The sequence below is a fragment of the Centruroides sculpturatus genome, unplaced genomic scaffold (assembly GCF_000671375.1).
Source record: "Centruroides sculpturatus isolate CEXI.00-Female unplaced genomic scaffold, Cexi_2.0 scaffold772, whole genome shotgun sequence".
Taxonomy (NCBI): domain Eukaryota; kingdom Metazoa; phylum Arthropoda; class Arachnida; order Scorpiones; family Buthidae; genus Centruroides; species Centruroides sculpturatus.
The window spans coordinates 242,612-268,176 of NW_019384993.1; the positions used below are offsets into that span (position 1 = coordinate 242,612).

The 25,565-nt window shown below is 31.5% G+C and overlaps 3 protein-coding genes across 3 annotated transcripts; 2 read left to right on the forward strand and 1 right to left on the reverse strand.

Moving 5' to 3' along the window:
• Positions 1–303: 303 nt before the first annotated feature.
• LOC111633068 (protein TBRG4-like) lies at positions 304–13,153 on the reverse strand. The gene is made up of 7 exons (XM_023377595.1): positions 12,034–13,153; positions 11,032–11,307; positions 9,501–9,628; positions 2,549–2,666; positions 2,375–2,483; positions 1,962–2,073; positions 304–479 (listed from the first exon to the last, which is right to left on the reverse strand). The coding sequence occupies exons 1-7, from the start codon at positions 13,001–13,003 to the stop codon at positions 396–398; spliced, it is 1,797 nt and encodes a 598-aa protein (XP_023233363.1). The 5' UTR covers positions 13,004–13,153; the 3' UTR covers positions 304–395.
• Positions 13,154–17,648: 4,495 nt separating this feature from the next.
• LOC111633057 lies at positions 17,649–18,260 on the forward strand. The gene is made up of 2 exons (XM_023377583.1): positions 17,649–17,966; positions 18,066–18,260. Exons 1-2 carry the CDS (start codon positions 17,730–17,732, stop codon positions 18,258–18,260), a joined length of 432 nt encoding a protein of 143 aa, XP_023233351.1. The 5' UTR covers positions 17,649–17,729.
• A 5,541-nt stretch (positions 18,261–23,801) lies between these two features.
• LOC111633058 lies at positions 23,802–25,375 on the forward strand. Its single transcript, XM_023377584.1, has 2 exons — positions 23,802–24,160; positions 24,260–25,375. The coding sequence occupies exons 1-2, from the start codon at positions 23,924–23,926 to the stop codon at positions 25,373–25,375; spliced, it is 1,353 nt and encodes a 450-aa protein (XP_023233352.1). The 5' UTR covers positions 23,802–23,923.
• Positions 25,376–25,565: the final 190 nt, after the last annotated feature.

The window sequence follows — 25,565 nt, forward strand, 5'->3', positions numbered from 1 at the left end:
TCCAATGTTATGCTTGCATGCATCACAAATTCATTCCTGATAGTTATTTTGTAGTTTTACTTCATAAACTGCAACCTGTAAGTGTTCCATATGTAAAAATCAAGAGGGTATATGTATGGAAACCACTAGAACATCAACTGCAAGAAAATAATGAATACTTATATAAGGAGACTTTCAACCCTATAATTATGCAACTATTAACTATTAATTTCTTGCAATTTTTGGTACACTTAACTTCCAATTCATTTTACGATTACTTTACTCCTGTCAGATTTCAAAATTATGATTACAAAACAAAGAAAATATATTTTAATCTTTTATTTAGATTCTATACAGAGTTGTCTTTATGAAAAGAGTTAATAAAAATTAATTTTCTTTTTAATATTGAACTTAATTTAAATGGCTTGGGCTATTTTATCTTGAAGGTACTGCACCTTTTTCACAGGATTTAATTTATTGTTGAACTCGGTGTATGGAACCTGAAAATAAATATTACATAAGTAAATAGCTATTATATTGCATTTATTTTGTTTCTAGGTCACAAATTACAACTTAATTATTTGTCGTTAATGCTAAAAGTGATAAAGTTATATACAAAGACATGTGGTTTTCATTTTTTACTTACACATCTGGGCTTGAAAATTATTTGTAAACAATGTCAATATCACTACCAAAGTATGTATTTTCAAATAAAGAAAATTCATTTTCTCCTTGATAATTTTATATTTTACGTTTTTAACAATGGAACACCTAGGCAAATTATCCACTTGCTCTAACCTGATTACAATATCATTTCATTGATCTGAGTGTAGTCTGTGAAGTGGATCCAGCTTATGTAACAATATATTACACTAAACCTAAATAAACCAGCAATGGGTTGCTCAACACTTCCTTAGCAACATTTAAAATTTTGGTAATGCCATCTGTTATAAAAAGTTTATTTAATAAAATATGATAATTTTAACTATTATAAAATAGTAAAAGCCTTAATTTTGAGGGTAGAGATGAGTTTTATAAAAAATTGTAAATGCTAATAATGAGTAAAATCGTCATTAGGTACTGGAGATACACACGACTCCCACTATCTACCCACCCCCTAGACCTTTAATCGCCAAAATTTAATAGCATCAAGCCCCGTAATAAACAAACTTCCCTGCAAAATTTCAGAAATTTTTGACAAAAAGCACAGGAGTTAAGTTTCAAAGAAAGTGAACAAAATTGTGCCCTCCACACTAAAATCCATACATATAGGAATTGCCCCCAAATTTTTTTGCAATTTTCGACATTTCAAGGTGTCCCAAGTATAAAAATTAAAAATCTGTGGGATCATTTTTTGCCGGATCACCATACTTTCCCTCTATACTGGTATAACAGCCAGGAAAGAAAAATTTTAGTATTTGTTTTTAATACTCTTCTGACACTAAATGCAGTTAATGTTCTATAGGAAGGGTGACCAAACCTTGTCACAATAGGAGTCATGCGTAGCTTGTCAGAAATGCACAAGTGTTGCAACCTCTATTAAAATGTCTACTGGAGAACTGTACCATCTATCAAGTAAATATCACTTTACTGATCACTTTATGACCTTGTCAGTCAGTCATAAAGTATCAGTAACGTACTTTCATTTAACTCCTTTGACTTTACACATGTACAGCACCTAAGCTTTTAAATATGTCTTAAGACTAATGCCCATTCAATAGCATGCCGCAAGTACACTTACAATTCTTTTGTATATTACACTGCACTACACAAGTCGGAAAACTTACAAAAATATTATATATGTGTTAGTAGTATATACCAAGTTTAAAAACTAAATTGTATAAGTATACAGGAGCCACAATAAGGGACTAGGAAGAGCCATTAACGGCTCACAAGCCACAGTTTGGCTACTGTGATGCTACAGTTTGATTGTTCAACCTATACGTGAGTAGGTAATAAAATTAATTTTAAATTTCATTCACCTCTACAACAGAATAGCCTATTTTCTTCAGAAGCCTGACGTATAAAGAATTTATTCCCGTTAACTGGCCATCCAACGTAAGATCTTTAAAATCCCAAACGACTACAGCTATCCTGTAAAAATAATTTACAAATCAATATAAGTATATTTTAAAGCATATTTTATTGTTTATTTATTTATGAAATGATTGAATTTGTTTAATATATAATATTAAAACTATAAATAATAAATACAGTATTTAAAATTCTCTCCATCCTGTGGGCACTTAAAGGACATTTCATATCACAAAAAGGATTATGGGGCAGTCAGATGGACAGAAAGAGTGGGATCAATGTAATGAGCTATTGCACATTAAAAAAATATTTTAACTTTTGATGTTGCTTCATTTTACAAGTCCAAAATAAAACAATTTACCTGTGAAGGTTATTAGGCAACGGTTTGCATACATTAGAGAGGCCACTCCTCGTGCCATATATTTCTATTGGCTGTGGCTTTCCGTTCTTGTCTACGATGAATTCGGCATCTGTAAATCCACGAAACTCAATTACAAGAATAAAAATGACAAAAAAAATTTAAATTATTCATTACCAATAGTAATTCCCATTAATGAATCCTGATTTACAACCATGTATTTTCCAATTGGTATGAAATCGCTCAATGCGTGGACAACCAAGTTAGAAACTTGTCTTTCTTCACTTTTCTTTATCTATTTAATTAAATTCTATCATTAAAATCATACCATTACTATTAATTTCTTTCTTATTAGCTAATTAATAATTAACAACACATACAACATCAATCCTTTGTATATTTTTGTAGAAGTGGATCATTAAATAACCAGCCATGCTGTTGCTTTTTGCTGGTTATTTCACCCTTCTTACTTGCATGTTAAAATGTATTTAAAATTTGTATACTTTTCTTATTTTTATATTGATATTGCAGTTTTATAACTATAAATTTCTTAATTATCTTACGTATCAGACAGCATAGCAATTTTTATAGTTTTGAATATAGCATAACAACTTTAATAGTCTGTGATGCTTTTTCTATGTTAAAAATACATCAAAATTATTATTTTTTATTTAATTTAATTATTAATTATCTTTCTAATTTGACCTAAAGTAGGCTGATGTGTGATCTTATACAAAGATGAGTGATTAGAAATTAATTTTGAATCTTGAGTAATTTGCAAAAAGTAGAACAGTAGTTCTGGAGTTAACTTGAACTCTGCATAACAGACATGCATTATCAGTTACATTCTTTAAGCTACCTACACGTTGGCTTACAAGTTGCTATGAAGTGGATAGAAACTGTCAGTTCATCCCCTTTCAGCAAGTATTTGACCAGTTAAAACTTGAGAATATCTCAACTTTTGCTGAACTTCAGTTTGATTGACCAATTCACTTTTCATGACTAGTGTCCTAAATCTTTTTAACCAATGTCCTAACTTGCTTTGTATCACATAACACAATGCACACAATACAGTGGGTGATCGGTTAACGAACAGATCAGATAACGAACGCTTTCGCGAAAGATTTTTATGTTCGGACAACGAACACATGATCGGATAACGAACACTCCACAGAACAAACACAAGAAGAAGCGACGTAAAATAATGAATACCGATTGGTTTTCCCTTGTCTTCGGGCAACAATCCGAAACTTTTCGGAGTGCGGGAAACGTCAACATCGACACTCAAGCCAGTATATACCGATCGGATAGTATTCCTCCAAGCTTTGAAACTCTCCCTTGTAATTCCAGCCTTTTATTTTTCTGACAAAACAATTCTTATATGTATTCGTGAGACTGTCGGGTAGGCACTCGTTAGGTTTTGCGTGTTTTTCTTTTCAAAAGGTGAGAGTATAATAGCACAGATAGAGAGTAGGCAGAAGATGCCTAATGTTGCTGGGCAATATGGTGTGAACGGGTCTACAGTAGGCCACAGTTCAATCTTATTTAAGAAAAATATTGTATAATCAAGAAGACTCAAACAGCTAAAGGAGTAACAAAAATCATGTCTGAGAAATAAAGAACATCGAAAAGTTCATAATGGAACCTGAAACGGATCTGATGACAGAAGAACGCCAAGAACTCTTGAATGAAGAACACCAAGAAACTCGGCAAGATATGTTTTCTTTTGAAAACGAGGATTAATGCCGATATCTGTTATTAAAGATCCTTTGAAGAAGTGGGAGGATGTCAGAACAACGGTCTTAGAATGGCATCCAAACCAGGTTGAGGCTTGGGGATTTCCACAATTGCAATCCTATTAATTACTTACGAAAAATCCTGAAGAAGAGAGAAAAACAATCGACATTAGACAGATTCTTTAACCCTTTCAAACGGAAAAAACATGACTAATAAAAACGCAAGACTGTGTACATATGTATTTTTATTATNTCTTAGAATGGCATCCAAACCAGGTTGAGGCTTGGGGATTTCTACAATTGCAATGTTATTAATTACTTACGAAAAATCCTGAAGAAGAGAGAAAAACAATCGACATTAGACAGATTCTTTAACCCTTTCAAACGGAAAAAACATGACTAATAAAAACGCAAGACTGTGTACATATGTATTTTTATTATTACATATAAATAAACGTGGTAAGAAAATATATATTTTTATTTTTGGGGTTCTCCAGAACGAATTAATTAAATTCCCATTAAAACCTATGGTAAATAGATAATCGGTTAACAAACAATTCGGATAGCAAACAAAGTCTTGGAATGGATTATGTTCGTTAACCGATCACCCACTGTATTATGTTTTGCTAAGTGTTTGTTTCATTCATTCATGGTTCATATGACAGTGGAGACTATCGAACTTTACTTGGCCCTCTCATCTCCACTTACAGACTTATATTAAGACTTAGCCAATATAGTTTAATTGTTGTCAGTGTGCTTGGGAATATCAAATATTTACGGCTCTCGACTGTCACTTCTTTGGCCCACATCAGCCACTTCCACAAAAGGCTACAAGCTGTTGTGCAGATCTACAAGCAGCATTTCCATAAAATATCAATTTTCTTATTAAGGCACATCTCCAACATCATCTATTTGACCAAAACTATAATATTTTGTCAGATAAAGTAATGTTTCAATAGCCAGATGAATCCTATTTCAGGCATAGACATTAGTGATTGTTAGGTTTTAATGGAGATTGTCATTTACTTGGTGCTTTAAAGGCACTAAAACAAAAAGTGGCATTGCATCTGTTATATAAATTAAATAATAACTGATTATAAAGGAACTTTTTCACGCAAATCAATAAAAACAAAGCAAATTTTAGTTTAACATTTTTTTTTACATCTCAAAATAATAAGCCATTTACAAAAGCTGTCATTTAGATTTCTCTCTAGCCACGTACAGGCAACCAATAAGTTTAGACCTTTGCTGTCTCATTTTCAGTGACAGAAAATATTAGTAAACTGAATGTTTTTGGCTTCTTTCATCAGCCAACTTCAGGTTTTAAGTACAGAACATCGAGCAAATAAAATGTTATGTTCTATAATGTCTTTTTCCATAGGTAAGCTGGAACTTACATATAAGAAATCACACCATCCATGCTTTTTCCAGCCGCAACACTTTAATATACAAATGTTTTCAGCTAAATTTATGGGCCTATGACAAATTTCGACATTAACCAAATTGAGCGTTAGGTATTTCATTAGACATTCGATTTGGTTAATGTTGAAACCTGATACAGGCCCCTAAATGTTGTCGAGAACATTTGTATATTAGTGTTGCTGCTGGATAAAGTGTAGATGGTATGTTTTACTATAATGCCTTGTGGAAGAAATGAATTTAATGTTTAAATTAGCCATGAGTAAATACTACCCAGGAATAATTAAATACTAGAAAGTACTCAACATTTTGAATATTACATTAATAGAAATTAAATTCTCGTATTATAAATATCACATTATACATACAGTCACAGTGATGGATACAGAAGTACTTAAAGGGGGAACTAAATTGAAAATATTACTGTCACTAAGGGACTAGATCTTGAGGTAATTAAGTTCATTAAGTATTTTTGATGTTCAAATACTCAAGATCTGGTTAATATTCAAGTGATATCTGTTCACCTCTAGTTTAAATATAAAATTATTCAAATTAACATTTAAATAATGAGAAATAAAATTTATTTCAAACGTAAATAAAGATTAACCAAGTCTGTACCAATAAAAAGTAAGTAGCCGCACATGCCTGGCATTGCTCGGATTTTTGACGGGTGGGGATTAGTGAGGTTGAGTTGGGAGAGGGTGATATAAACAACGGTCTTAGTAACTAAAATGCACATTTATTGACCTCAGTATTTACAACACTGAAGCCACAAAACACAAAAAAGTTGCTCAGGCTAAAGTTAATAGGGTTGGATCCCAACATGTTTGTCCATAGACTTTGCACATTACAGTACCTTTGCCACTTTGCCAAGCCTGAACTATTGCACTTTTCTGAAATCTCTCTTCAGTGAGATCATCTGTAGGATGGGACTTAAATTTGATACCTGAATCATATTTTTAGCCTTAGCCATTTATCACACCGTAAGTCATATAAACTGAAACCCTATTTCAATTAATATACAGATAACATAACATAAAACCTATATACTAACAATATCACGTGCTTAAGGATGGTCACTGTTAAGGAATGGCATTCTAGAAATACATTATCCACCATTAATTTGATAGTCCATTAGTATCAAAATGATTTGACTGTGTTCATAAATTTCAACCCAATTACTGATGATAAAATCAGGCTAATCGAGGATCCTATGTCCTTCATCCCAGAACATGACACTGGTTAATTTAAAGTTTATTTACAACTATTAATTATTACAAATCAGCAACACACTGATCTGCAGGAAACATTTATGAATCACCTCATACATTGTTTTAGATGGCTTATACATTAATTAAATAAGAAAACAATAAAATTATGAAATGGTCATAATACCCAAGGTATTTACAGTAGCAAAATATATATAATTGTATACAAGGTGGATATTATGAGAGAATGGTATACATAACAAGAGCAAACATACAAAAAAGTTAAATCATATAGTTTCATGTGAGTTACAAATAAACCATTTACAGCATTAATATTTCGGCTTTTACATTTCACAAACATTGGCAATTATAATTACAAAGAATTTGTATAAAAACTGTACAATTACAAAATATTATAGAGTTGATACAAAGGTTACATATTAAACAGAAATAATTTTATGAGTATAACAGTTAAAGTTTGTATTCTTTACATAAAAATGCGTAAATGATTACAGTTACAATCGAAGCAGTAGTAGTTTAGTTACCACTGATCATTAAATACAAATTTATTATTAACTTTTTTCCATATAATATTTTCAGTGCCAAAGTATAGTGTGTTGTGTTCCCTATAAGAAAAGTTCTCATGATCAGCTTTTAGTTTGAAGTTAGCCTCATCAGGAATTTTATTTATTACAAGAATTGCGTTCCCTTTCTTATTTTCAAAAATAAGGGCGCATCTCGCTTTCCAAATGACCCTCTTGGTCAAAGTTCTAACCCAATTAATTAAGTAATTATTCTGGTTTTTCACAGGGAAATTAGAGTAGAACTTACAGGAGATACAGGTATTAAATATTTTGTCTACCCAGTGCCAGGTTTGCTTAGCAATGTGGCACTCAAAAAAGATGTGAAAGATACTCTCATTGTCATCACACACCGAGGACAATGGGCAGAACACAGACGATGGTGGGTGTATCTTTACACCTACCAGCTCTACTCTAAAGATACTCTCTAATCATCACGATGTTGTTCAGAATTCTCCATATGAGTTCTCGCTACTCAGAGGGAGCCTCCCAACATTAATCCAGATCTCATTCCAATTAATTGTAGTATCCATGAGATTTTTGTTGATGCTTTGCTTATGAATGTTCGTGTAGACGGTACTGGGCCTTAATTTATTACCAATTTGGTCATTATTAATTATGGTAGTAACAGTTTCTCTCCATTTTTTGTATTTACTAGAGTTGTCAAGAAGGAAGGTGAAATTATCATGATTCTTAGTAATATGTTTAGCAATAGGACCTAATATATAATGAGAGAAGAGGATGGTTCTGATTCTTTATAGTATTAACCATATTAGCCAGTTGGAGAGAGTATTCCAGACTTTTAAGATCCCACACTCCATCCTCCCTGATTCAGATTGTTTCTCATTATAATTCTTTTAAGTGGCTCAAAATCACTCTGCCAAATATATCTACAAATGATTTTATCAAGATGTTTGAACATGATACTGCCCTCATATGCAGACATATTAAGTGTCATCATTTCCCGGCATCATATGGGATTCTAGGAAAGGATGCAATTCCATAGCATATTTTTTTTTATTATGCAATGCCTTGATGCTTGTTTTAAGATGTTTGGATTTGTCTGGCTAAAATCATCATCTTTCATGGGATCCTGTACATACGCATTCTACATTAGAGTTTTGTGATCTTTATCATATTATGGCATGCAGTACATCATAGGATTTCATTTATATCAATGTTGATGTGCACAGTTAGCTTTTCTTTCCTGGAGTAAATGTTCAAAATGATTGCCTTCAATACTACACTGAGAATGACAGGAAAAAAACCAGTGGAGTCAAGTCTAGAAAATGTGTGGCCACGGAAGAGGTCTGCATTGTCCCTCCATCAGTTGTTGAATCATTTTATGAGACACTGATGCACATCTGCTTGGAAATGAGATAGCATACCATTGTGCTGGTACCAAACTTGTCCAATGTTGTTATTGAAATTTTAAAATACAATATCAAAGCTGGAACAGATAACTTGTAAAATCTATACCATTCACACTTTTCCAGCAAATGGGTTTAATTTTTTATTGAAATTTTGACACTATTACTTCAAATTTTAACATTTTCTTTACTACTACTTCTTTTCTTACTTAAAAAATTAAACACTTAAAAATTTAGAAGTTTTTTAAGTGTTTAATTTTTAAGTTTCTAAGCTTAAGTGTTAAGTTTCTAAGCTTGTTTTTAAGCTAAAATCAACAAATAGTGTTAAATCCACCCCATCATATTTTATATAGAAGTTCCTTATATATGTTTTATTATAGAGATGATAAATAGCAAGACAATATATAAGGTATCTGTAAAGTTACTGTGCAGCGAGAAATCTATAATGACATTATAATCACACATATGGCATTGTATACAAGACCTGTAAGTTGCACATTGCCATTTCCATGTTGCAGTAGATCACATTACTGCTTGCTCTGGTTTTTGAAAGACTTTTTTGCCAATTGCATAGTCTTCCTTGGATTGTGGCTGTCTATGTCTCTGGACCTCACTCCTCTGGATTCTGGGACCTCTGGGGTCCTTTCTGACATTTGAAGTAGAAGAAACTGAAATATTGTATGTAATACTTCACTTTACTTAAATCCTTTTCCAGTGCACAGTAATCTTTTAGACACCATTTATATTTCAGACATAAAGGATTTACTTTTATAGAAATGAAGACAGCAATCAAAATATCGTTAAATAAACATTACCTGAGTGAATTTGAATACTGGTTTCTCTATTGTTATTAATTTAGGATCCAGAGGATGTTCAATGACTGCAACGGATCTGACGTTTAATAACTTCAGTCGAAAAATATTGTTCTGATAACTATCATTTCCTGAAGTGAAAACATAATAAAATACATTAATTCATTTTATGCATGCAAACAAATTAAATATATATGATATATGTATGAATACAACTAATTTACAGACATATTTTATAACTAATACCAGACAGACTTCAGAACACAAGGCTAAACCATCAAGCTACATTGTGGTTAATTTAATTCATTAGTTAAAGAAATTTGGTATAAAGGTAGACAATCATGCTACTCTATTGAATACAGATTAGATGGTTAGATAACAGGACCAGTTTGAACTGTTACACTTTGTTTTCTTTCATCATACACAGCTTTTAAGTATATGTTCATAGAAATGTCATGAGTCAAATCAATATATTATATTATAGTATAACATCTGATATATATCAATAATTTCACATCTTATTTTCCAACCAACAGTTCTAATTACTTTTGGATTGTCATCCGTATTAAAGGATAATATTAGTCTTTCAACATGATAGAAGAATTACTCTTCTATCATATTGCTCAATTAACTATACAGAACCTTGTACAGCAGGGAAAAAAAAGTTTATTAAACTCTGAAAAACTGATGTTTTTGGTCATATTTAATAACATTCATCACATTAATGTTCAATAACTCAAACATTTACAAATATTAACAGAAATACAACAGAAATATGCAAACATATTTAAATATAAAACATAATCTATAATCTGCTGATGTGCAAAAAAAAACTAGATGACAAAAAATTGTAATAAAATGAATGTTGCATTATGTTGTGTAGACCTCAACCAAGGTTTACAAGCACACTATATCGTAATTTGGTTCTTGTAGTTGACAAGAGTTCATTCTCCTTTCATAATAATTTATAGATTTCAATGGTCTCGGGAATAAGCACCACCCGTCTAGGGTGGTGCTTATTCCCGATACACTTGGTGACCTTAAGCTTTATCCTAATGAACCTTGACCAAATCTTCCAATGTCTAAGCAACTAGTACTGTGGAAGGAAGTAACTTCTTAACATTGTATTTATCTTCCTTTCACTGTGAAATTAAGAATTGTGCAAGATATTATAGAATATTTTACTTTTTATATTTAAATACATTTAGTTTTAACATATTTCTGTTGTATTTCCATTAGTATTTGTAAAATGTACAATATTTTGAACATAAACCTAATGAAGTCATTACATAAACATTTGTTTCTTCCAGTTTTCTGCTACTAAACAAGAAAGTGTACAGATCATTGTGTGATATACTGTAGAAGTTACTTTATGATTTTATTCTGTTGAAAGACTATTATTATAACTACTACACATTATAAAAATATTTAATATTTTAACAATATTTGAAATTAAAGTATGAATTAAATCACTGTTAAACATGAACTACATTAAACAGCAGTTAAATTATTGATATATTTCAAAGTAGCTCACCAATTTCTGTTTGGTAAAAGGAGGGTTTCAGTACAGAAGCCAAGTGTTCAGACGACACCTCTTTTAGTATTGCCAAAGACCAGACGACATCGAGCCAGACTCTTTTAACTTCGACGGTTTTCTCCGAAAGCCGAGGTAAAATCAAATCAAAAATCTTCTTCTTTTCGGCAGGAATATAATTCACTTTTGCCAGAGTGATAACATACGCTGCTAATTCTTGTGGCCGACAGAGATTCAAGTTTTTCAACATCCAATCGCTGCAAGCTTCTATTAAATCTATTGAAACAAATTTACCTTTAATATTTACAATATTAGTTACAATAATTTCCAAAATATACTGCAACATTATTATAAATAAATTATTGTATTATTTCTAGTTTGAAAATCAACTAATATGGCATATTTCTTAACATACGGAGCAAAATTTTGTCAATTTTATTAAACTGGTACATGGTCATTTCTAGTTTCAAACTAAACTTTCATTGTCTAGTTTGGAATATAAATTCTGACCTAGCAACATATCTCCACAGTTGCCTGCTATTCAAATTTGATTTTTAATGACAACAATTGTTGTTCAGTTAAATGCCAACCAACTTTAAGAGTATAAATAATAATGGAAGACAGAGTACTCTAGAAACTCCACTACTAATCTTTGATTATAAATAGGCTTCTAGTTTGAATAGCTCAAACATATTATAATGTTAATGTTACTAAAGCCAACTACTGCTGTATGCTATTGGACTATATAATGTCTATAATATTAAATAAATATTATACCCATTATATAGCTTGATAGCATAGGGCACTAGTCGGCATTAATAATATATTGTATCGGGTTTTAGTAGAGTTGTTTGTTGATATTATAATGTAATGCAACAAATGGATATTACATTCTAAAGTACACACAAATTATGCCACATTCCATCAAGTGAGACCAGTGCTTAAAATGAAATACAAACATTATACGAAAAATGTTATGTTTAGTAGATACATAACACTTACTTTTATTTCTCCAAGAAAGCTGACCAATTGAAATCAATAGAGTAAGCATCATTTGTGGTTTATTTATATTTGGAATTTCTACTAGTAAATCATTTTCAATTTTTTGCAACAAAATAGAGTCGGGAAAAGACAACACATTTAAAGCAAACAACGTGTTAACCAACTGCTTGGCATCCAATTTGTCATTCTTCTGATTTACGTGATAAGATATGGCTTTAAGTATAGGAGTGGGGCGACGGTTCAACTGAGAAAAACACACCAGAATCTTATGCAACTCCACCAGAGTCATATCGCGCAACAGTTCGAGAAGCTTGTCTTCGACTCGGTCGACAAACTCCTCGTCCAGCAGATCCGAATTCTGCAGCAACCTGATCACGTCGGACGCGTCAGCTATTTCAAACCACCTCTTGTGAATCACCTGCACCACTTTGTTCAGCACTTCGACTTGTAAGTCAGTCTCCTGGTAACGTCTCTGGACAATCATACACGTAATCAAAGTTTTTAAATTCATCTTTCTAGCTTTCCACAGCATTTCGTTTTCGTAAAATCTCACTAAATCAGATTCCGGAGGCAATCCCATTTCTAACATATTACGAAGTGCAAAGATGATAGAATTATGAGTCATTTTCTGGCAGTCTCTCCTTAGTACATTACAGATAGTGTGGAACCTCAGATCATCATTAAACTCTGTCAGGTTAGTTTGCCCACTTATTATCCATTTATTTAGCATCTGCAGTATCTGCACAGCACTACGTCCAGTAATATCTATCTTATCAGAAAAAGAAAGTAATTGTTCCACGTTATTTGCATTGTTCATCTCCTGTTCGGGGGTCAAACTTAACGCTTTATTATCTGTTAACGTACCAAAATGCAAACTGTTAAATATTACCCGCGAGTTCTTATGTAATAACCTCGAGCATTGAAATTGACGAATTGTTAAAAGTCCGTAACGTCGTAAAACCGAGGCCATTATTAATTAATTTTACACTTTATTTACATCTGAAACGTATATTTTGATATAAAAAGACCATAAATAATTAAACATAGTCATATATTAAAGAATTCTTAACGCTTTCATGAAAAGACACACGCTGCACCGGGCGGCCATATTTATTTTTCTGTATTACTGGTAACGTTGCCAGCTTGGATTTTGCCATCTGGCAACGTTAAAAATTTACAATTCAAAAACTACTTACGATCGATTCAATTTATAAAACAATATGTCAATAAATTTTTTAATTAATTTTAAATAATTTTGGAGAACATCGGAATCCGTTTAATAAAATGTTTTATTATTATTTTTTACATTTGACATCTGGATGTTTACAGAATAAAAAATTTTAAGTCTTTTTGAAAAAATGTCGGACAACCGAGCGGTTAAGGTGGTGTTTTACCATTATGAGGACCCATATCAAATCATGACGAATTGAAAACAATCCAAAATTTTTCGAAAATGGTCCGTCCGGATACGTTGTACTTTCCAGTGTGAGACTAATACAGTAGTACGCATAATGGACTTGCTAAAATAGGTCGTCTTACTTGTTAGTGTCTACCGGATAAAAAGATTTTAAAAAACTTTTCTTGAAAATTAAATATCAGCTTAAACTATGGGGCCGTCCATAAATTACGTAAGGTATTTTGGGGTGGGAGGGGGTCAATGATTTCTTACTATTTCTTACTCAGGGGTAGGGGGTAATAAATCCAGTCTAACGTAATATTCTTAAATTTATTTTTTTTATTTCGTTGAATCTGGAGTTTTGAATTTGGCTTTAATTGGGTGGTTTCTGTTAAGAACGCTCGTTGTACTAACGCCATCTTGTGTGACGTGATAATATATTAGACGTAGAAATGCAAAAAATAAACTTAGATGATGTTTACCAAAGATTTTTCAAGTCATATAAAAAAGCATTATGGAAATAGCCGAAACAAGTTGCATTTATTTCACAAGATGATAAGGCACGTGTGCCTATCGATCTAAAAGCGGCACAGAAACAATCGCCTATCCTAATGCACGTAGAGTACAGAGTAAAGCTTCCCGATCACGATTTTATTGTATCAGAAGGACACAAACTAATCCCATCAGTTTATGCAGGTATAGTAATTAATAGACCGCAAGGACTAGGAGATCCTGAAGCAGTGAGTTACTCGGGGCCAACTTATATTGCCATAAGAAGTGGAAAACACGATAAATCGACTGCTGCTAGCCATGCCGCAGATTTTGAGCGCCTATTGGAGCTGAAAGAATTTGANATTTATTAATTCGTACTTTAATAGGAATAATTTCGTTATAAAACAATAAATTAGCAAAATGCATAAAAAATATTTAATTCAAAGGTTACATTACGTAATAATTATTATGACATTAAGTATTAAAATTTTAAATTAATTTCTGTATATGATATTTACATGTTCTTCGTACGGTACAGTACATTTATTATCTGATAAATAAATTTAATATTTGTTTCGTTTTTTAAATATTTTAGTATATTATAATGAATAATAATTTATTTATTAACGTTTTAAACAATCTAATGAAATATAATTTCTATTTTCTCAATAATTATACAAGAAGGTCTAAAAGTTCGTTAACCGAAATACACACTATTATATCTTAAAACTTCCGTGAGATATGTAACTTTTGCACGTGGAACAGTATTAAAAAGTAAACGTTCATTGCAATATTACAGCCTAAGGATACATCATTAAAGTACAGTTTCGTCACAAATATTGCATATTTGTAAGTTGTAAATCAATAGCTGACAATTAGCATTAATTGCATGATGAGTTTGCCACTTAATGATTTGTGATGAAACTGTCCCTTACTAATGTATCCTCGTGTTGAGATGTAACAATATTTTTTTAATCACTGCGATCCCATGTGCAAAATTTGATTACTATTGCATGCAGGTTTTAAGATACGGCAATATTTTGCAATATTTTTTGAGATTATTATAACGAATAACGATATTCAGATGCTCCAAATCGGTCTTATTGTTTTTAAAGTAATCTTAAAATATGTCTTCATTAACAGATTTTTGAACTACCTTTTATATAATGAGATTAAATACGGTTATTGAATCATTTTTTTACATATTTATTTTAGTATACATAATTTAGATCGGATATAAGGGCATATTTGTCTTATCCCGTACATTTTTCAATGTTATATAAGGAAAGATTAAACACAGATGTAAATATGTTGATGTAAAGCTTCTTTACAAACAATCAGTTGAAAGGTCGCATTTCCGCAAAGGCTATCAACTCGTATAATCGAAAATATCCGCAAAAATGTTTTTTACTTCATAGTTATATTCTAGACTCTAATTTTAAGTAGGCACAGACTACCTTGATTTTACTAATTCATGTATAATTTATGGCATTGTGAATAAAATCCAAATGAGATCAACAGTTACACTTTCATATTGGTTAGAAATAAAACGAAATGATAAATACGTATGACTTAATCCAAAATACAGTTTATCGACATATATTTTACGAGTACGTTATTAAAATTGACGATTCTAAACCGGTTCTAACCATTTATAATACACCATTTCGGTTAACTGACTTTTGGGCCGACTTTTGGTTTGATCGATATTCCTTAATTAAAAAAGATATTTTATAGAACTAACGTATTAATTTTTTCATTCAGAAAACCACACTCAACGTATGCGGCTTCTTTCTTTTCGTTAGGGACATAATAAAAAATTATTATAAATATTAATTTGTTAATAGGATTATGTAACCTGATTGTCCGCCTACATTCCTCGCATAAGGATAGAAATGCACGATTTCGCGGATGTGGTGCAACGAATAAAGATTATGAGAATGAGGAAACTACTTTGATCATTAGCAGAAAGTTCTAATCATAGGATGTAGATTAATTTCATTACGTAAAGGATTAAACATACATATCCGTATATATCGAAAGTGTGTAACTTTAATTACAAGAAAATATTTTCAGATGAAAGAATATTTATTTTAAAACATTCCAAACTGTTTAAAAAAACATTTGAAAAAATCAAGGTATTAGGAGTACCATATTAGGGTACTCTTTCGTAAAATTTATCTATAGTTTATTAAATTTTATTAGATAACCTCCATGTTTGCACTTGTTAAACTGTTCCTTTAATTGTTACTATATAATTATTATATAACATTAAAATCATAATATTCCTTTCAATATAATGTTAGTCTTTCAGAAATAATCATCTCACAGAATTAACTTACATAAAATAGGGTTTTATCACTCGGTTGCTGGACAAGATGTAGCAGATTATGGAAACTTCAACATTCTATTCCCACGATTTCAAGAAGGAATTAGAAACGTTCTGGAGTTAAGAAAGTTAGTTGAGAAAGACTCTTGTAAAAACGAGAACGTTAACGAGGGGTTATTTATTGACATTCTCACAATGCCGGCCGCAACTTTTAATTTAATTTAAAATATATGCTCTCCACCTCAAATTAGTAGTGTCTTGCCCCTGTACATTATACTTTTCTTTCAACAATAGACATCTATTAACTGCTTTCAGGAGAAAACATATGAATTGAAATAATGTAACTTCCGATAAAAAGGAATAACAATATACGAACTTCCGGAAGTTCGTATATTGTTAATCGGGGCCTCCTGTCCCTACAGTCTATATGTGACACCTGTTTCATATATCTAACCCGTTCTGGAGATTAAGGAAAGAAAGTCTGACAGACAGACGATAGTGAGAATTTATAGGTCTACAATTTCTTTCAAATTGTAGTCCAACAACCGAACAATATGATCCTATTTTGAAAAAGAATTAATCTGTAAGTTTGTGTATTCGCTCTTAGAATATGATTAACGTTTAATGAGTATAACACGGATTTTATATTTAAAAACATACAAATAAAAAATATTATTTATGAAATAATGTGTTTAAGACATAAAATGTTGATCAAATTGTTTTAAGTCGCAAACTAAAAAATATTGTAGTAATTTGACAACATTTCTAAGTTAATTTTCAATATTCAGTTATTGTATTTAATTTTAAGGAATAGGCATATATTTCTGCACAAAATTTTGCTGCAAAATTCATGCAAAATTTAACTCAAACATAATTAGCAATTATCAATTTTTATGGAATGAAATTAATGTGTTAAATGTGTGCCATTTCTTTTTGAAAGCTGTCATTCTAAATTATTGGACTATTTCAAAAAATCAGGTACGGAGACGATCCAAGAACAAATGCTTTGTTCTTGTGTTCTTTGTTAGTCGCACGTAACACTGTTTTTATTTTCAATCCAAATTCCTTTAAAGGTGCTCGTCGCATCGGAGAGTATGGACATTGTCACTGTAATACCTTTGTATATCAACAACAAAGTCATGGACTCCGTTTTTACTTTTTTGGCTCTGTTATCTTTAACGAAGGGAAAGTATGGCGATCGGTCAAAAAATTATTTCCTCCAATATTTTTACATTTTTATACTTAGGGGCCGTCCATAAATTACGTAAGGTATTTTGGGGTGGGGTCAATGATTTCTTACTATTTCTTACTCAGGGGTAGGGGGTAATAAATCCAGTCTTACGTAATATTCTTAAATTTATTTTTTTTGTTTCGTTGAATCTGGAGTTTTGAATTTGGCTTTAATTGGGTGGTTTCTGTTAAGAACGCTCGTTGTACTAACGCCATCTCGTGTGACGTGATAATATATTAGACGTAGAAATGCAAAAAATAAACTTAGATGATGTTTACCAAAGATTTTTCAAGTCATATAAAAAAGCACATGCCAACAAGAAAAGTGATAACGTACAAAAAGATGCAAATCTTGTATGGACCGAAGCAAAAGCTCGATACGGCACTGATACAAACGGATTCAGTACTTTTATACAACAACGTATAAACCATTACGACACTCAAGATAAAAAAAGAAAAGTTGGCTTATTGTCATATTTTAGTAAGGTATGTTGTATATTAAGTTGCTTTTTATACTTTTTTGCTTTCTAATCAATAAAGTGTTATGAACTTGATATATATATAATTATTCTTTTTATGAAACAGAATAATTATAACCTAGTCAATCAAAAGAAAGAGTCTGAAATCGTTACAAAAATGATAACTAATTTGGCTCCTAACCATGATAATACTCCTCTTCCTATTGCAAAAAGCATCGATGTTGAGTGCACTGTTGGAAATAGTATATCTTCACCAAAAGCTTATAAAAAAACNGTATTTTGCTTCAAAGAAAAAAATTAGCGAGCACAAGAAACTGACTAATCATAAAGTATGTTTTTCCAAAATGAAACCTGTTCGTATTGAAGCACGTCGAAAAAAAGAACTACTTTGTGTAATAACAGACGATTGTACGTTAGCGGAAGATGCTGAATGGATGTGTGAAGATGATGTTGAGAGAACAGAATTTCTTGAATTAAAAAACGATGAAGTTTCTGAATCAGACTCTTTGCCTGTGATTGAATCACTTGAAAATTGGCTGAAAAATCCATGGACAAGTGAAAATTAAAATTATTATAAAAATGAATATTATAACAATAATAATAAAAAGATTGTTAATAATTAAAAAATAAAATTCTTAAAATAAACTTCATTCGAATTCATTAAATTTTTATATTTTCATATTTTAAAATTTGTTCACAAAGTCTTTTATAAATAATAGTAAATATTAATTAACTAATTAATAATTATATATTTTGGACCTAAGGTTTTTAGAGTTTCATAAAAAAAGTTTTTTTTGTTAAAATCTTTCTAAAAAATCATGCCTAAATATTACGTAAGATAGGGAAGGGGAGGGGGGATCAAATAAAATATTACTTTTTCTTACACAGGAGTGGGTGGGGGTCTAGAATGACCGAAATCGCCCTTACGTAATTTATGAACGGCCCCTTAGGACATCTTGAAACGTCGATAAATGCGGACACATTTAGAGCTTTTTTTCTGTATTTATGGATGTTATGTGTGTTTGTTTGGTGTGGCCCGAGTTTGTTTACTCTCTTTGAAGCTTAATAACTCCTGTGCTTTCGAAAATTTCTGAAATTTTGCAGAAAGGTTTGTGTATTAGGGAACTTAATGCTGTTAAATTTTATTGGTTTGCGGTCGACGGGATGGGGAGATAAAGAGTGGTTGTCTGTAATCTCTCGAGTAGGGTCGGATTTAATGACAATTTAGCATTTACAATTTTTTATGAAACCCATCTTTACTCTGATAATTAAGCTTTTTGCCATTTTACAATAACAAAAAATGTAAAGTGTTTTTTAATGAAATATCATAACAGATAGCGCCAGCAGATTTTTAAATGTTGCCAGGACAGTTAAGTGAAACATCGCACGACAGTAGCACGTGCTCGTGAAACGACCTTATATCTAGAAATCGGTCATGGACTCCATTTTTTATCATGTTTTGATATATTTTCGTCTCTTTCTTCTACTTTATCCGGCATCGCAGACGCACGAAAGAGAAATATAGTGGGTTTACAAAGCTCAAATTTTAAACTTAAGCTCTTCTCGTTATCAATGAGATAATGGCCGAACTTCCGGGTCGATAGGTCAAACTTCACGGGGTTTACAGCCACGAATTAAATCCAGTATTGCAAAACTAAGCTTATTTTATATCAGAAACACATGCTGATGAAAGAATAGAAGACAGAGATTATACAGAATGTATAATCTGTTTAGTGTAAGCACAGAATTTTTAGTACTCGGTTATATAGCTCTTTTTCTTTGTCTCCCGACAAGCACGATATAACGAAATATCAGAAGACTTATCGACCAGAATTTTATATCAGACACGTAGTTTTGTTTCTTCTTGTGAAGATAAATTTAATTTTATAATAATTTACGTTATTCAATATCTATATAAACTTCCAACAAGTTATAGAAAACGTAATTTCATTTATAGCGGACTATCGAAAGGGGTGAGAACAAATACGCATCCACTGTTAAGTAAGCATTCATTTAAAGACTGTAAACTATTTTTATTTTATTATAGAATAATTTGATTATGTCGTGTTCATTTATATTTCAGCTAATAATAAAAATTACTCTGATAATCGTCATTCTAATTAACAGCAGTAAGCAAGACAATAATTAATACTGTATAATACACGTAAATGGAAACAGTGAAATGTTGTTATACAAAATTGATCAACCGATCGACAAATTTTCCCTCTGTTATGTACTGTACAGTACAACAGTCTGGAAAGTAAAAATAATTCTGAATAGTACCGAAAATACGAGTTATTTAAGTGATCATTCCATCCTATAAACATAACAAAATATATAGTTTAATCATGATTTGTGTGCGCGTAAATACACTGTAACGATGTATATGGTGAGGGTGAAATCCTCCACACCAATGTCAAAAATATAACGAAAATAACCGCGTTTATTGATCATATTTTTGACACTGGATTACCTCAGACGGTGCATATTAGTATAATGTACTTTTAAATCATTCTAATCACTTTATTCTTTATCTTTATTATATATTGAGTAAAATGTAAAATTAATTTTACTGAATTAAGTTTTTTTTTTCAATTCTCTTCGGGAATCAAATATTCGTCAAGCTTAACTAACATATGGAAAATATGTATACTTTAACCTTTAATTATTTATGTTAATCGAGATGTTAATTTTTGATAATGTAATCGATTAATAAATAATCTGTCTGTTTGTCTTGTATTTGTGAAGATTTTAAAATTAATTTAAGCAGTTTAATTTTTATTCAAAACATAATACCAACCAACCGACAGATCATTCAATTTATAATAACCCAAACGTTTTTGGTCTATTTATAAGGGTTTCTACTCGTCATAAAATCAAAATAAGTATAAATTACAGATGAAAATAAACAACTAAATAATAATAATAATAATAAGGCCAAGGCCACCTTCTTTACGAAGAAGGTGGCCGTGGCCTTACTAATATAGTTAACCTGCATTACAAACAAATTATGGGCAATGGTTTCCTATTCAGTTTTTAGTAATGTTAAGAAAACCCGGAAAACGCACGTTTCCAGCCCATTGACCCAAGACCAAATACCAGCGTTTAGTTGTTTTAATCACTCGCAACTGTTGAATAAATGTGAAAAAGAAATACATTTTAGAAATATTTGTGATTTCTTCTGCCGGGTGAAGTTAGTGACAGAAAATAAATTCCATTTGAAGCCACGGAACCATCGTCAAGGTCTCACCCTTCTCCGTGGGTTTTTTGTTTGTCCAGAAACCTCGTAATGTCTAGGCAGTATCGACATTACGAGAAAAACTGGAATCGCGCCATTTCCAAAACACAAATGTTGAATGGAATCGAAAGTTTGTTTAAAATAATTATTGTAGATTGGAATGATACATCATACGCTTGCTTCTGTTGGTTCGCTTACAAGCTTCACCGCACAATCCCTTATGGCACTTTACTTTTGAACACAGTATGTTATATTTATATAATGTTTGTAAAACATATCACATGGCGGATGAAATACACTTCGATGCAGTTAAAATAAATCCGTACCTGAAAAAAATGTAAAATAATAAATAGTAAATCAGCAGTACGCTAATTATAAACACATACTTCACGAGCTTCTTCACACAATCTCCTTTGGCAGGTTTCTTTTGGAAACAATATGTATACTGTATTATATTTACATATTGTATGTAGTATATATTACATGGTGGATGAAATAGACTTCGATGGCGTCAAATTAAATTGGTCCCTGAAATAAAAGTAAAACCATAAGTAATCAATCAGCAATATGCTTATTATGGACACATACTTCCCTTCTGGACTACTTGAAACCTGAAAATGAACGATTCAACATTANTAAAAAAGATATTTTATAGAACTAACGTATTAATTTTTTCATTCAGAAAACCACACTCAACGTATGCGGCTTCTTTCTTTTCGTTAGGGACATAATAAAAAATTATTATAAATATTAATTTGTTAATAGGATTATGTAACCTGATTGTCCGCCTACATTCCTCGCATAAGGATAGAAATGCACGATTTCGCGGATGTGGTGCAACGAATAAAGATTATGAGAATGAGGAAACTACTTTGATCATTAGCAGAAAGTTCTAATCATAGGATGTAGATTAATTTCATTACGTAAAGGATTAAACATACATATCCGTATATATCGAAAGTGTGTAACTTTAATTACAAGAAAATATTTTCAGATGAAAGAATATTTATTTTAAAACATTCCAAACTGTTTAAAAAAACATTTGAAAAAATCAAGGTATTAGGAGTACCATATTAGGGTACTCTTTCGTAAAATTTATCTATAGTTTATTAAATTTTATTAGATAACCTCCATGTTTGCACTTGTTAAACTGTTCCTTTAATTGTTACTATATAATTATTATATAACATTAAAATCATAATATTCCTTTCAATATAATGTTAGTCTTTCAGAAATAATCATCTCACAGAATTAACTTACATAAAATAGGGTTTTATCACTCGGTTGCTGGACAAGATGTAGCAGATTATGGAAACTTCAACATTCTATTCCCACGATTTCAAGAAGGAATTAGAAACGTTCTGGAGTTAAGAAAGTTAGTTGAGAAAGACTCTTGTAAAAACGAGAACGTTAACGAGGGGTTATTTATTGACATTCTCACAATGCCGGCCGCAACTTTTAATTTAATTTAAAATATATGCTCTCCACCTCAAATTAGTAGTGTCTTGCCCCTGTACATTATACTTTTCTTTCAACAATAGACATCTATTAACTGCTTTCAGGAGAAAACATATGAATTGAAATAATGTAACTTCCGATAAAAAGGAATAACAATATACGAACTTCCGGAAGTTCGTATATTGTTAATCGGGGCCTCCTGTCCCTACAGTCTATATGTGACACCTGTTTGATATATCTAACCCGTTCTGGAGATTAAGGAAAGAAAGTCTGACAGACAGACGATAGTGAGAATTTATAGGTCTACAATTTCTTTCAAATTGTAGTCCAACAACCGAACAATATGATCCTATTTTGAAAAAGAATTAATCTGTAAGTTTGTGTATTCGCTCTTAGAATATGATTAACGTTTAATGAGTATAACACGGATTTTATATTTAAAAACATACAAATAAAAAATATTATTTATGAAATAATGTGTTTAAGACATAAAATGTTGATCAAATTGTTTTAAGTCGCAAACTAAAAAATATTGTAGTAATTTGGCAACATTTCTAAGTTAATTTTCAATATTCAGTTATTGTATTTAATTTTAAGGAATAGGCATATATTTCTGCACAAAATTTTGCTGCAAAATTCATGCAAAATTTAACTCAAACATAATTAGCAATTATCAATTTTTATGGAATGAAATTAATGTGTTAAATGTGTGCCATTTCTTTTTGAAAGCTGTCATTCTAAATTATTGGACTATTTCAAAAAATCAGGTACGGAGACGATCCAAGAACAAATGCTTTGTTCTTGTGTTCTTTGTTAGTCGCACGTAACACTGTTTTTATTTTCAATCCAAATTCCTTTAAAGGTGCTCGTCGCATCGGAGAGTATGGACATTGTCACTGTAATACCTTTGTATATCAACAACAAAGTCATGGACTCCGTTTTTACTTTTTTGGCTCTGTTATCTTTAACGAAGGAAAAGTATGGCGATCGGTCAAAAAATTATTTCCTCCAATATTTTTACATTTTTATACTTAGGGGCCGTCCATAAATTACGTAAGGTATTTTGGGGTGGGGTCAATGATTTCTTACTATTTCTTACTCAGGGGTAGGGGGTAATAAATCCAGTCTTACGTAATATTCTTAAATTTATTTTTTTTATTTCGTTGAATCTGGAGTTTTGAATTTGGCTTTAATTGGGTGGTTTCTGTTAAGAACGCTCGTTGTACTAACGCCATCTCGTGTGACGTGATAATATATTAGACGTAGAAATGCAAAAAATAAACTTAGATGATGTTTACCAAAGATTTTTCAAGTCATATAAAAAAGCACATGCCAACAAGAAAAGTGATAACGTACAAAAAGATGCAAATCTTGTATGGACCGAAGCAAAAGCTCGATACGGCACTGATACAAACGGATTCAGTACTTTTATACAACAACGTATAAACCATTACGACACTCAAGATAAAAAAAGAAAAGTTGGCTTATTGTCATATTTTAGTAAGGTATGTTGTATATTAAGTTGCTTTTTATACTTTTTTGCTTTCTAATCAATAAAGTGTTATGAACTTGATATATATATAATTATTCTTTTTATGAAACAGAATAATTATAACCTAGTCAATCAAAAGAAAGAGTCTGAAATCGTTACAAAAATGATAACTAATTTGGCTCCTAACCATGATAATACTCCTCTTCCTATTGCAAAAAGCATCGATGTTGAGTGCACTGTTGGAAATAGTATATCTTCACCAAAAGCTTATAAAAAAACACACAAAGCTCCAGCTCAAGATGAGGCCGCTGAAAAAATTACAAGTTTAAAGTACAAATTGAACATTCAGCTTTTAGCTCGAGATACTGATCTAGGAGGAGATACGTCACTAAATGATATTAAAAAAACCAAAAATGAACTAGGTATAGCCAAACAGAATTTGATAAGAAAACAAAAAAATGCCAATTACCAGAAAAAATTCAGAGCTGCTCGAAAAAACAAGCTGAAATTGATATGTGAGTCTAATGTGGCTGCAGCTTCAATTTTGAAATTAAAAAAAAATGCTGGGAGACCGCGCATCGAAGAGGAGCAGCCGATTTTGTTACAAACTATTATGGAAATAGCTTCTTTCGGAGGTGCAACGCACGATCGTCGCCGCACAGATGAAATAAGAGCATGTAAAACTCTCGATGAGTTGCATACAAAGCTTTTGGAAGAAGGTTTCAATTTATCTAGAAGCGCTACGTATTTGCGACTTCTTCCGCGAAATTCTAATACCACCGAAGGAAAAAGACACGTAACAACCGCTCCCGTGAAATTATGCCGAGCTCAAAATGATAGCCATAAAGCTCATCTCGATAGTCGGTTTTGTACAGCTTCAATACGTGCTTTAGAATCGCTAGCTTCTGCTCTTGGACCGAAACAAGTTGCATTTATTTCACAAGATGATAAGGCACGTGTGCCTATTGGTCTAAAAGCGGCGCAGAAACAATCGCCTATCCTAATGCATGTAGAGTACAGAGTAAAGCTTCCCGATCACGATTTTATTGTATCAGAAGGACACAAACTAATCCCATCAGTTTATGCAGGTATAGTAATTAATAGACCGCAAGGACTAGGAGATCCTGAAGCAGTGAGTTACTCGGGGCCAACTTATATTGCCATAAGAAGTGGAAAACACGATAAATCGACTGCTGCTAGCCATGCCGCAGATTTTGAGCGCCTNTAATTAACTCTTCACATCCAGATGTCAGTGATTTGTTTTTAGAGTGAGCTTTTGCAATTCGGGGATTCCCCTTGTACATGATACCATCGACAAGTCGCTATTACATCCTTCTGAGTTTCGCATTGAAAGGTATAAACTGTAATTGTTTTGAAATTAAATTTTATATGAATTTCTTTCAGACATTCGAAGTAAT

Excerpts from the sequence above, each read along its gene's own strand:
- LOC111633068 (XM_023377595.1), bottom strand. The coding sequence starts at position 13,003 with ATGGCCTCGGTTTTACGACGTTACGGACTTTTAACAATTCGTCAATTT. Across the intron at positions 9,629-11,031 it reads CTTTTACCAAACAGAAATTG|GAAATGATAGTTATCAGAAC; the intron begins GTGAGCTACTTT and ends TTTTCACTTCAG. Across the intron at positions 480-1,961 it reads TAGGCTATTCTGTTGTAGAG|GTTCCATACACCGAGTTCAA; the intron begins GTGAATGAAATT and ends ATTTATTTTCAG.